Raw genomic sequence first — 14,197 nt, 5'->3', positions numbered from 1 at the left:
CATTTTGTAAATGTTGATGTCCCAATGTTTTGTCTCTCATCTCTTTTTTCTTATTTTGTTTAATTTACATTATCTCAGTCCATTTTGTATTCCCTGTTTCTTTGAAAACATAGGGATGATATCTAAAAAATAAAATTAATGGGTGAGAGAGGAATGTGCTGGTACAAAGGGAAAGGGAGAGGTTGAATAGGGTAAATTATCTCTCATAAAATGGGTAAGAAAAAGGTTTTACAATGGAGGGGGAAAAGGAGGAGGTGAGGAGGAATGAGTGAATTTCTCATCAGAAATGGCTCAAAGAAGAAATAACACAATACTCTCAATTGAGTATAGAAATCCATCCTACTATATAGGAAAGTACAAGAGGAACTGGATAACAGAAAGGATGAAGATGTAGGGCTGACAAAAAGGAGGGTGGATTGGGGAAGAGGATAGTCTGAAGCAAAAAGGAGAGAGAACAGAATCAAAAGAGAGGACAGAATGGAGGGAAATACAGTTAGCAATAGAAATTTAAAAATTTGAAGTGATTTTCTCTGATAAGGGCTTATTTCTCAAACATAAAGAAAACTGAGTCAAATTTATAAAAATAATAACCATTCCCTAATTGAAAAATGATCAAAAGATATGAATAGATTTCAGTTGACGTAAACAAAGGTATCTATAAACATGAAAAAATGCTCTAAATCTCTATTGATTAGAGAAATGCAAATTAAAACAATTCTGAAGTATTAACTCATACTTACTAGGTTGGCTAATAGGATAGAAAAGGAAAATGACAAATGATAGAGGGGATATGGGGTTCCACTACTCTGTAAAACAATTTGGAACTATTCCCAAAGTACTATAAAACCATCAAAACCATTTGATCTAAGAATAGTACTAACAGGTCTGTATCTCAAAAGAGATTTTTTTTAATAAAGAAAGGACTTTTAATAAAGAAATTTGTGCCCAAAATTTTATGGCAGCTCTTTTCTTGGAACAAAGAATTGGAAAAAGAAGGGATGCGCGTCAATTGGGAAATGTGTGAACAAATTGTGGTCACAATTATGATGGAATACTATTATGGCATAAGAAATGATGAGCTAGATATTCTTGGAAAAATCTAGAAAACTTCCATCAGCTGATGCAAAGTGAAATGTACTGTCTACAAAATAATAGCAATATTGTAAAATGATTATTTGTAAATGAATTAGCCATTCATGAATTTTTGATTCAATGATCCAAGACAACTCTGAAGGACTTATGATGAAAAATACTCTCCATGAAATTGAAGAATCTTTTTTAAACTTTATTTTTCTTGAGGTTTTTTGTTTGTTTTTGTTCACAAAATTACTATTATGGAAATGTTTTGCCTGGCTACATGTGTATAACTTGTATAAGATTGCTTGCATTCTCAATGAAATGGAATGAAGAGGTAGTAAAGGAAAGAATTTGGAATTCAAAAATTTCAAAACGAATGTTAACAATTATTACATGTAATTAAGAAAAATAAAATAATAAACATATTTAAAAAATAAAGTAAATCAAAGAGTTCATTCTTATATAGTCCCTTCAGTTTGTTCTTGGGCATTTATCTTTTAATGTTCTTCTTTAATACAATGTGTATATTTCAAATGTTTTACATATCCCTGTTTATTTTTTCCATTAGGTAATGCTAAGAAATTTTTTCATTGAACGTCTATTTTTATTTACCTATAAGATAATACTAAAAATTTTTGGTAGGTAATTTATTTTTGATTTCAGGATTGTGTTTTTTGCTTTTTGAAATAATGTATTCCATATTTTCTGATTTTTCTTTTGGTAGTGAAAGCTGGTAAATAATGTGTGGACCTGACTTTGTGATGCCTCCATACTTAAGCTTGTTCTTTTATCCTGATTGCCTTAGATATTTTTGTTTTTTGCATGTTTCTTATTTTTTTTCCTCTTCATCATTAACCATTGGGTTTTGGCTAAGACATTTCTGGGAGTTTTCATTTTGAGGTTTTTGTCAGGAGTTTATTAGCTGATTCTATTTTCATTTTGTCCTTTTGTTGTATTAAAATATTTTATTTTTTCCCAAATATATGCAGAAATTATTTTTAACATTTCTTTAAAATTGTAAGTTCAAAATTCTCTGTTTCCCTTTTTTTTCTCCCTCCTAAATGAACTGGCAAGCAATTTAATAAAGATTACAAATGTATAGTCATGCAAAACATGACTATTATTATTATATATTTATATATATATATTACTATTATATATTATTATCCATATTTGTTGTAAAAGAAACCCCCCCAAAAAAGTAAATAAAGGAAAATATACTTCAATCTGCCTTCAGACTCTATTAGTTTTTCTCTGGAGGTGGATAGCAGTTTTCATAATAAGTGTTTCAGAATTGTCTTGAATCATTGTATTGCTGAGAATAGCTAAGCTGTTCATAGCTGATTATTGTACAACATTGCTATTGCTGTGTACATTTTTTCTCTTGCTGTTTTTCAGTTCATTTTACATTAGTTCATATAAGTCTTTCCAGTTTTTTCTTGGAACATTCTGCTCATAATCTTTTTAGCATAATAGTTTTCAATCATATACCACATCTTATTCAGACATTTCTATATTGATGAGCATCCCCACAATTTCCAACTCTTCGCCACAAACAAGAGTTGCTAAACATATTTTTGTATATATAGGTCCTTTTCTTTTTCTTAAAAAAAAAAAAAAACTCTTGAAAATAAACCTAGTAGTGATATTGCTGGGTCAAAGGGCATGCACGGTTTCATATTCCTTTGGACATAGTTCCAGATTGTACCATAGAAAGGTTAGATCACTTCACACCTACACCAACAATGTATTAGTGTCCTAATTTCCCCCTATTTCCTCCAATAGTTGTCATTTTTGCTTTCTATTATACTAGACAATCTGATAGGTTTGAGTTATTACCTCAGAATTATTTTCATTTACATTCTCTAATAAATAATCATTTAGAGCATTTTTTCACATGACTTTACATACTTTTATTTCTTTATCTGAAAACTTCCATTTTATATCCTATGACAATTTATGTAATTAATTAATTTATTATTTATTTATGTAACACATGGAGAAAGTTATTAGCTCAAGTTCTCTATGTGATTGAGAAGTGTTATCATTTCTCATATGATATAATGAGAAATCATTATCAGTGAAACTTGCTATAAGTTTATTTAACACTATAATTACTATGCATTTCTCTCCATCTTATTTTCACTTGTTGATCTTTCTTTCTCCTTTTTATCCCTCCTTTTCACCAGCCTCCTCCCTTCTTTCATCTCATTTCTATTTCTCCATAGGATAAAATAAAAAATATTTTTATCCAAATGAGTGTATAATTCCCTCTTTTAGCCAATTCTGTTGAGAATAAGGTTTGAAATACTGCCCACAGTTCCCCCAAGCTTCTTCTCCACTTTCACTCTTCTCTTATGCAAAGTGATTTAGTCTGTTCTATCTTTCCCTTTCTCCTTATCACAGTGTATTCCTTTTTCTCACTCTTTAATTTAATTTTTAAATATATCAGTCTATCATAATCATTCCTTTTTCTCATATGTGATTTAATTTAATTTAATTTTTTACATTTCATTCCAACACAGTCTATTCATACTTGTGCTTTTTGTCTATGTAAATTCATATGGGTATGCACACACACACACACACACACACACACACACTCACTTTCTCTCTCTCTCTCTCTCTCTCTCTCTCTCTCTCTCTCTCTTCCCCATTTCCCTCCCTTCTTTCCCCCCCTCTTTTTATCATAGTTTTCAAGTAGTCTAATAATTCATTTATCTCTCTTTAATCAGTTTTCCAGATCAGTTCTTTTTTTCAATGAGATATTTCACATTTTCTCCTATTTCATCTTTTTGGGTTTTTATATTTTTTGCTTTCTCATACAGTCATTAAATTCAGTTTACCCAATTCTAATTTTTTAAGGTTTTCTTCATAGAACTTTTGTACTTCCTTTTTTACTTGACCAATTTTAATTTTCTAAGGAATTCTTTTGTTCAGTAAATTTTTGAACTGAAAATTAGCCATTTTGTCCATTCTGCTTTTTATTGAATTCTTTCCTTCAGCAGATTTTTGTGCTTCTTTTGTTCCCCCTCATTTAGTCAAATGTTCTATTTAAAAATTCTCTTGAGTGAAATTTTGTGCCTCTTTTTTTTTTTTTTAATTTAATAGCTTTTATTTACAGGTTATATGCATGGGTAACTTTACAGCATTAACAATTGCCAAACCTCTTATTCCAATTTTTCACCTCTTACCTCCCACCCCCTCCCCCAGATGGCAGGATGACCAGTAGATGTTAAATATATTAAAATATAAATTAGATACACAATAAGTATACATGACCAAACCGTTATTTTGCTGTACAAAAAGAATCAGACTCTGAAATATTGTACAGTTAGCTTGTGAAGGAAATAAAAAATGCAGGTGGGCATAAATATAGGGATTGGGAATTCAATGTAATGGTTTTTAGTCATCACCCAGAGTTCTTTCTCTGGGCGTAGCTGGTTCAGTTCATTACTGCTCCATTGGAAATGATTTGGTTGATCTCGTTGCTGAGGATGGCCAGGTCCATCAGAACTGGTCATCATATAGTATTGTTGTTACAGTATATAATGATCTCCTGGTCCTGCTCATTTCACTCAGCATCAGTTCGTGTAAGTCTCTCCAGGCCTTTCTGAAATCATCCTGTTGGTCATTTCTTATAGAACAATAATATTCCATAATATTCATATACCACAATTTATTCAGCCATTCTCCAACTGATGGGCATCCATTCAGTTTCCAGTTTCTAGCCACTACAAAAAGGGCTGCCACAAACATTCGTGCACATACAGGTCCCTTTCCCTTCTTTATAATCTCTTTGGGATATAAGCCGAGTAGTAACACTGCTGGATCAAAGGGTATGCACAGTTTGATAACTTTTTGAGCATAGTTCCAAACTACTCTCCAGAATGGTTGGATTCGTTCACAACTCCACCAACAATGTTGTGCCTCTTTTTACGATTTAATCTATTCTGTTTTTTAAAGTACTTTTTTTTTTTTGCCTTCATTAAGGCATTTTTTGCATGATTTTTTTTTGCATCACTAGTTTCTTTTTAGCAATTTTTCTTCTATTTCTTTAATTGGGTTTCTCAAATCCTTTTTTCTGAGCAAATTTCATTTTGTGGCTATGGATGCAGGCATTTTAACTCTGTTGTTTTCTTTTGAATTTTCGTTTTGAGCTTCCCTGTCATCATAGTAACTTTCTATGATCAAATTCTTTTCTTTTCTTTCCTTTTTTCCTTTCCTCTTTCCCTTTTCCCTTTCCCCCTTTCTCTCTCCTTCCATCTCTGACTTCTTCCCTCCCTCCCTCTTTCTCTCCCTTTTTCCTTTGGTACCTCCTTCCCTTCCTTCCATCTTTCTTTCCCTTCTTCCTTTTTTCCTTCCTTGCCTTCTTTCCTCCTTCCTTCCTTTTTCCCCTCTTTTCTCCCTTTCTTTCTTCCTTTTCGTTTTATTTATCCATTTTCTAGCCTATTTCTTGACTTTAACTTTATTATTTTTATTTTCTTTTTATTATTACTTGAACTCTGCACCTGGGATATAGGAGGTATTGTTCCAAGCTTCCTGTTTTTCATGCTACTGTCTTTAGCACTTTAGCACTATTTCTTGAGATCTATATTGTTTTCATTTTTGTTCAAGTTTCTATGATGTAAGGAGAGGAGTGTAACTGTTTTCCTACCATGTGCTTTGGTCTGTGAGTGACCACAATCACTCTTCTATGTTCCAGTATTGTGACTAGAGACCTCTAGGGCCCAAAACTCTTGTGTGTGCTGTTTTTCTTTCCCCAGGGACTGCAAGACTTATGGCAAGTGCAATAGAGTTTTGCCAGCAAAATGTTGTTTGTAATCTTTTTCTGACCAGTTTTCAAACCACCTTACAGTCTAATCAGAGGCCAGGAACCACCATTAGCAATTATTCTCCCCCAAGGTCTTTTGATAGTTTGCTGGGTGGAGATCTGTACTGCACTGAGTTCTACTCTCAATCCAGTGAGACAGAATTTTTTTTGCTCACCTTTTAAATTTTTAAATTGTGAGTTGGGATTCCATATGGGGTCCTGTAACTAAAGTGTTGTAAAAAATTTGACAGCAGTAAAAGATATCAAATATTCCACTGAAAATTAATTCTTTATGTGAAAATAAACAAGAACATTCATCTCACTGTGTAAATTGATTTTTTCTTTAACAAATGGTAAAATTATATATACACCAAAAACTTGTTTTGAAATAAATTTCTTTATGCTTTATTATCATTATTATTTATTTATTATTTTATTATTATTTAATATGGTTGAACTCTATGCATGTTTTATATACTGATATACCTGGGGTCACATATAAATTTCTCAGGTAAACAGGGGTTGCAAGTGGAAAAAAATCTGCTATAGAGAGGGTGGAGCTGAGATGGTGGAGGGAAGCCAGGAATTTGTCTGCATTTTCCTCCAGTTTCCCTCAGAAACAAAGCTAGATCAGCCTCTAAATGGGTTTACATTTGGAATGAAAAATTTTTGTAGCTTAAGACATCTTGGGAGGACTTCAAGAAAGATCTGTCTCACTTGGGCATGGAGGGAAATGCAGTCCTGTGGAGGGACAGTATGGGAAATCTTGTTGGAGTCACTTAGACAAAGAACCTACCAGCAGCATAGGCCCCCCTGACTCTGTGGACCAGTGGATCAGCAGTCCTCTCAGCCATGAGAGGACCAACACAATGGCAGAAGGCAAATTGAGAACTCCTGTATCCCAGAACAGCAGGTTGGACTAGGACAGGTCAAGGGGGTGCAGGAGAAAAGTCAGCAGCATCTCCTGCCCTAGCTTGGAAAGCCAGTGAGAGGTCTCTGTTCCCTTTTGAACAATCTCCCCTGTGCCCTAGAAACAAAGCTCAACTTTAAAGTAAGCAAAAAAGTCACAAATCAAACCAAAACAAAAATGACCCCAGACCATAGAAAGCTACTGTGGTAGCAGGGAAGGTCAGAACCCAAATACTGAAGAGAATAGCAATGGCAAAATGCCTACATGTAAAAGCTTCAAAGGCAGATATGATTTGGTTTCAGACTCACAAGGTTCTCTTGGAAGAGTTCAAAAAGGATTTTAAAAATCAAATAAGAGAGATAGAAGAAAAAAAAGTGAAAAGAAATGAGAGAGATTCAGGAGAATTGTGGGAAAAAAGTTGACGACTTGGAGAGAAAAAAGCCAACAGCTTGGAAAAGGAAGTACAGAAATTGACTGAAGAAAAAAACTTAAAAAATGGATTTGGTGAAATGCAAGAAGCCCTGATAAATAATATATGATGGGTACTATATAAAGGTATTTATTATTATTATTATTAGATTTAAAACTTTCTAAGAATGGTTTTTCATCTTGTAAACAATATCTTACATGTAGTAGCTATTAGTGTTGACTGTCTTGAATTAGATTCATTTTCCTTGGCAGAGCGCAACATTTAGGCTGAGTTAAACATTACAGAATTTTTAGCTCTCTCTATATAAAATTTTTACATATAAATTAGAATTATTTGAATGAGTAGTGAATTCCCCATCTCTAGATATATTTGAGTAATGATTGTAAGATCATTTACTTTTTTGTAATGATTATAAGTTTGTAAGATCAGCTATTTACTTTTCTTCTTTAATATAAGTAGGTTGGATTTAATAATATAAAAGTTTCTTTATAACTGTTGAATTCTATAATCTATGACAAGACATTTTTGTTTTCAATTCTCCTTTGAATTCAAATGGTTGTCTTAATTCTTAGTTATTTGCCACATCTCTTCATTTATATAAGCTCCTTGAAGACAGAATCTGTATTATTTCATTTCTGTGTCACTGATATGTAGTATAGTGCTTTTCACATTAAATACATTTTTGGGTTTGAATTCTTCATTTCTTGTAAATGTGAGAAAAATTCTAAAGAACATGAAGTTCTTGTAAAAAGAAAGATGAAACATGATGAGGTAATAAATGCTAATTTGTCTTGGCATATGATTGTGTTTGAAAGGGAATTACAGGGCTATGGTGGTGACAGTATTTGTATGGGAGATAGTATTTCTCTATGTGGACATGTACCTTAAATTGACAGGCCTGTCTAAGCACTAAAGCCATGTTATGTATTGACTAAATTTAAAAATTATAAATGTTCTATAGAAGTTTTATTTATTTGCATATACTAATATAATACTTTGAAAGTCTATAAAGTAAATATTTGTTGTTGAGTCTTTTATATCAACAAGAAAATAATATATTCATTTATATAATCATACAAATAAAACGCCACAGACGAAAAGAGATAAATAGTAGTCATTACATTTATTCAGTGAGAAAAGTACAAAATATTCTTGTTCTAAAGCAGCTATAATTACACATGTAGTTAGCAAAAGCAACAGGTCACTATGTTCCCAGAAAAAAATAGTTATCATTGACTGAATTTCAAAAAACGGATCCTTAATGCTCATGTCCCATATTACATCCTGTGGAGTTAAGAGAAAAAAAGATCTCCTTTCTTTTTTCAAAGACTCTTTCTCATCAGGGTCTGAGCTTCTATTAGGTGTCAGAAAGATAATTATTGGATATTTATTTAGAATGTAGCTAGATTTTTTTCTATAGTAGTTCTAGGCAAGAGGAAGAAAATAAGTACATTTAATAGACAAGGAGGTGGAATAGTTTCTTTGGCTTCTCAAAAAATGGTTACCTGTTTTCCCTAAGGTTTTATTCATTTTCTAATTAGAACTGATCTAATAATTGTATTGGTGTGTAAGTGTTCTCCATCAATGAAGATTAGCAAAGGATCTGTATGGTTTTAGAGAATTTAAGAGAAAGTAATAACTTGCCAATGGTAACATAGCTAGTATGTGTTTGGAGCAAAACTAGATGGAACTCATGACTTCCTGACTTTGAGGCTATATTGTCCATGACAAACACCATACCTGCTTTCCCTCTTATATTATCATGTAACAACAATTCCATAGAAACTATTGCAGTTCCCTTCACGTTTTGGTAATGGAGTATTCAATCTAGTTCAGTTCATTATAAATATCACTTCTCCTTGAAGAACATTTGACAGATGACTACAACAATGAAATACTGTATCATAGTGACCCCAGTCTAATTCCAAACTGAGTTTGGCAAATGAAAATATATGAATAAAATATGTGTTTATGAATAAAAGTCTATTTGCTTTTTAGGGAATTTGGCCGCTGGAAAGTAAATAACCTTGCTGTGGAGAGAAGAAATTTCCTTGGCTCCCCACTGCCTCTTGCCCCTGAATTCTTCCGAAATATAAGGCTATTGGGACGTCGCCCCACCCTTCAACAAATCACGGAAAACCTCATCAAAAAATATGGGACCCACTTCTTGCTGTCAGCTACTCTGGGAGGTATGGCTCTATTAATTTTTTTTTATTGATACAATTGTAAATTAGTTTAACATAATATCAAATGGAAAGCTATACTTTTATGTTAGTATTTCTTCTTGCTATTCAATTAAATCTGGAAAACCTTTTTAATAATAATAACAACAGCTTGCACTTATATAAAATGTTTTACAAAATCTCATCTGATCCTCAGAACGACACTGGGAAAGTTAATACTGTTACTATCCCCATTTTACCCATGAGGAAATAGAAATAGATTGAAGTAAATTGACTGTACCAATGGTCACATATATAGCTAGTAATTTTCTTAAGCTATATGAGAATTCAGGTGTTCCTGATTCCCAGTTCCTAACTCCACTGAGTCATCTATCTAGCTACTATCTACTCCTCTCTCTCTTACTCTTGCATAATAATGATAATCACAACATAAAATAAGTTAAAATTTATTAAATGATTACCACAGTGCCTGACACATAGGAGATATTGAACACATGTTTATTCTATCCCCTTTCCATAATAAAAAGAATGATACAAATAATAAAAGGAGAAATAGTCCTTGCTTTTGAGGAGCTTACAAGTCTAATGGTGGAAGACAACTCATGAAGGAGAGTTTGAAAATTCAGGGGAATCATTATAAGATATCTGTACTTGCCACATCTTTTTCCATGAAATTAAAACCTATATTGAATATATTTATACAAACATATACAACAAAGAGAGCTTAAAGATAACATAAAGAAGTTGAAATATATTTCTAAAAAACAACCTCAAGAACTTTACAATTTATAAAGGGGACTTAAATATAACAAAGAGGTTGGAATATATTTCTAAAAAAGAACCTTTTGAATTTTAAATTGTCTGATTCTATGAGAAGTTTACCGTATATGTGGTATATGTTGAATCCTAAGTTTAGGATAAAAATGTTATAAATTTTAAAGGAGGAAATTACTTCCTGTGGGTAGAGATGAGTGAAACTTTCATAAAGAGGTGCCAATACAAACTTAGACATATAGTTTGGGGATTATATTACTTTTGTTTTCTGATTTGGTCATGTAATTCAGATAATCAAACATTTATACACATTTCATCTAGGCAATGCTTTGAGTTGGGCACTAGTAATATAAAGCATCCCCCCTTGCTCTCTTACTAGAAAAAGAAAAGAAAGAATCTCTGAACTCAAAATATTTTTCATTTATTTTACAAATGCATTGTATATGAATAAATAAATATATATGTATACATACTCAAATTCAATTTCAATTCAATTCGATAAATATTCATTAAGAGTCTACTATGTGCCAGGGCCTATGCCAAGCATTGGACATACAAATAATAAAAGGAGAAATAGTCCTTGCTCTTGAGGAGCTTACAAGTCTAATGGTGGAAGACAACACATGAAAGAGAGTTTGAAAGTTCAGAGGAATCATTATAAGATATCTATACTTGCTACATCTTTTTCCATGAAATTAAAACCTATATTGAATATATTTATACAAACATATATATATATATGTATCTATGTATGTGGGTATATACATGTATTCATATATATTTATGTATATATGTATATATATATAATATTTGCAAAGTTATTTCAAGAAGGAGATAACAATAATGGTACTAATAGAGTCCTGGTGGTCAAAAAATATTTTGTAGGTAGTACTATGTAATTTCTCCTTTAAAACAAAAAACAACTTGGTATTTTAAGTAGGAAAAGTGAAAAAGAAAATATATTTCACCTAGGAAGGAGTCTTTTCAAAGACAATGAGTCATGAACTGGAATGGTTTGGGATGAATAGCTTTTATTGAATATACCAAAAGTAATGGAAATACAAACAAGTGAATTTTTTCATATTCATTGAACTGAAATTTCATCCACTTGGACATGAAAAACTCATTCAATTAGAAGCAAAAATAATAGAAATGACAATTGATAAAGTAACAGTATTTTGCTTAACACAAACCTTTCTAACAAAATAAAATAAAATTCCTAAAAATAAGCAACAGTAATTAAAGTTGAATACAAAATATGAGTAAAAGAAAACAGTTCACATGTGTTAGAAGGCTCATGAAATATCACTAGACAATAGAAATACTGAAAGCTCTTATTCAGAATTTTCCAACCCACGTTTGTATCACATGACAGATGCAGGTAGCATAGTCAATCTCTACAGATAGTGACATTTACCTTACTTTTTAAATTAATTAACTATTTTAAAGCTTTTTTATTTTGAAAATACATGCATAATTTTCACATTCACCCTTGCAAAAACCTTGTGTTCCAAATTTTTAGGAATATCAATTTGACAGTTATGTGGAAAATGGATTGAAGAGGGGACAGAGTTAAATTAGAGAGATGAATTAGAAGGTTTCTGGAATAATCCAAGTGAGATATGATGAGAATCTGAGGTAGAGTGATTAGTGAGGGCAGATGGAAATCCTGTGAAGATAGATATAACTGGTAAGTAATTAGATATTACTGTGTAAGATGGGGGTGAGGAGTAAGAGTTAAACCTTTTCCCAAGACTATGAACCTGAATAATTAGTAGAATGTTGATGCAAAAAAAAGTTTAGAGTGGAAATAAGTTTTATGAAATATAGAATATGTTAAGTTTTGCATACGATGAATTCTGGATGCCTACTGGGTGTTTCAGCGGATATTCCCAGGAAGCAGTTGGTCATGTAGGGCTAGAGGTCAAGCCTAAGATTAAGAATGATAGATTTTGGCAGTCATTTGCATACGGATGATAACTGAATCCACTGCAGCTGAGAAGATGAGAGAGAGAGAGAGAGAGAGAGAGAGAGAGAGAGAGAGAGAGAAATACAGAGAGAGACAGAGAAAGAGAGAGAGGAGAGAGAGAAAGAGAGACAGAGACAGAGAGAGAAGGGGAGAGAGAGAGACAGAGAGAGAGAGAGAGATAGAGAGAGAAGGGGAGAGAGAGAGAGAGGCAGAGAGAGACAGAGACAGAGGAGGGGGGAGAGAGAGGAAGGGAGAGGGGGGAGAGAAGGAGAGGGAGAAGGAGAAGGAGGAAAGGGAGGGGAAGAGGAGAGAGAGTATGTGTATGAATATGTATATTCAGAAGGTCCAGGATAGGGCTTTGGATTTTGTCAGGATGCATGGAGTAGGAATGCTTGGAAAGGTCAGAAAACCAAACAAGAACAATATTACTGAAAACCAGGGAGGAGAAAGTATCTAGTAAATACAGATGATTGATCAACAAAGAAAAAAACTGTTAATAAGCAAAAGAGAATGAAGAGTGAGAAAAGTGCATTAGACATAGCAGCTAAAAAAATTGTTTGTGACCTTGATGAGAAAAATTTCCATCAAGAAATAGGCTCAGAAGTCAGACAGCAAGGGGTTGAGAATTGAAGCTGACAAAATTGATTCTAAAAATATAGGAACTTATTCTAAAAGTTTAACTGTAAAAGGATTATATTGTATAACAATAATCTAATTTTTTTTTATTCCATGATGATTAATACATGTGTGAAGGTTAGTAATATTTAGCATTTCTGAATAAATTTCCATTCCTTAGTTCTTGGATGATACTAGATTAATTGACATAGTTTAGCATTAAAATACATCATAGTGAACCAATATTATTAAAGTAAATATTTTGTTAAGTCTCCATAACGAAGACTATGACCAATGCAAACATTGTTGATGTGCTATTTTTTCATACATTTGTTGCATATATAAAAAGAATAATTTCAAATTAAATGCCTTCTTTGACCCAAAATCAACAATAATCTTTGTTGAATTGGTCAGAAAATTCACAGAATTCCTTGAATAAAAGTTAACAAGAAACCTAATTAGTAATAACTTCAAGCAGAAATATTATGGGAAACAGGATTATTCTTTGACTATTTTTGAAGATTTTTTGTAGATAATCAATTCATAGCCTTTTATGAAAAGTAAATGAATGGTATATCATTTAAACTTTTACGTGTTTCTATCCCTATTGATAAAACTTTTGTCAGATTAAGTAAAAATAAAGGGATTGTTGTTGAATTTAGTCACACTCCTAGTTTTTTAAATGTAGCTATACCTTTGCTTGAATTGAACAGCTTTTGAAAACTAATTTGCTTTGGTAGAGACATAATATAGTATTGATGAAAAGGAGTCATATGCAAATATTATTGATGTCAACACTTCTCTAGTTTAATCTTTAGTTTAGTTTAGTTTAGTTTAGTTTAGTTTAGTTTAGTTTAATCTTAAACTTTAATCTTTAGTTTAAAGCATCTGAATGAAAAAAAAATGCCAGGACAGAATAGACATCTTTTGAAAAGAAAAAGAGAGAGCGAAAGAGAGCGAGAGAGCAAGAGCGAGAGAGAGAGAAAGAGAGAGAGAACTATACAGATATACAAAAGGAAAGAAGGAAGGAAGGAAGGAAGGAAGAGAAAGGAAGGAAGAAAAGAGAAAGAAAGAAAGAAAGAAAGAGAAAGAAAGAAAGAAAGAAAGAAAGAAAGAAAGAAAGAAAGAAAAAGAAAGAAAAAAAGAAAAGAAAGAAAGGGGAGAGGGAGGAGAAGCAGGGGGAGGGAAGAAGGAAGGGAGGGAGGAAGGAAGAAAGGAAGGAAGGGGAGGGAAGAAAGGAAGGAGGGATGGAGAGAGGAAAGGAGGGAAGGAGGAAGGGAAGGAGAAGTGAAACAAATTCTGTGATTGAACATGTCCAAAAACACCTTTCTGTAAGGAAGTGGGTGGCATGCTTCATTATTTGTATTTCACATTTGTAACTGTGGTTGGTCATTCTATTGATCAGAGTTCTTTTATTTTTAGCAAG

General features: G+C 32.4%; 1 protein-coding gene across 3 annotated transcripts in view; it reads left to right on the top strand.

Moving 5' to 3' along the window:
* Positions 1-14,197, top strand: part of BRINP3 (BMP/retinoic acid inducible neural specific 3) — a 465,105-nt gene that overhangs the window by 241,729 nt on the left and 209,179 nt on the right. For all 3 annotated transcript variants that reach the window (XM_003767528.2, XM_031937050.1, XM_031937051.1), the window contains one exon: positions 9,229-9,419. In XM_003767528.2, the coding sequence (XP_003767576.1) occupies positions 9,229-9,419 (191 nt within the window). The remainder of the gene's footprint in view (positions 1-9,228; positions 9,420-14,197) is intronic.

This window comes from Sarcophilus harrisii, chromosome 4 (assembly GCF_902635505.1).
Source record: "Sarcophilus harrisii chromosome 4, mSarHar1.11, whole genome shotgun sequence".
NCBI classification, from domain to species: Eukaryota; Metazoa; Chordata; class Mammalia; order Dasyuromorphia; family Dasyuridae; genus Sarcophilus; species Sarcophilus harrisii.
This window is presented reverse-complemented; position numbering and strand designations above follow the sequence as displayed.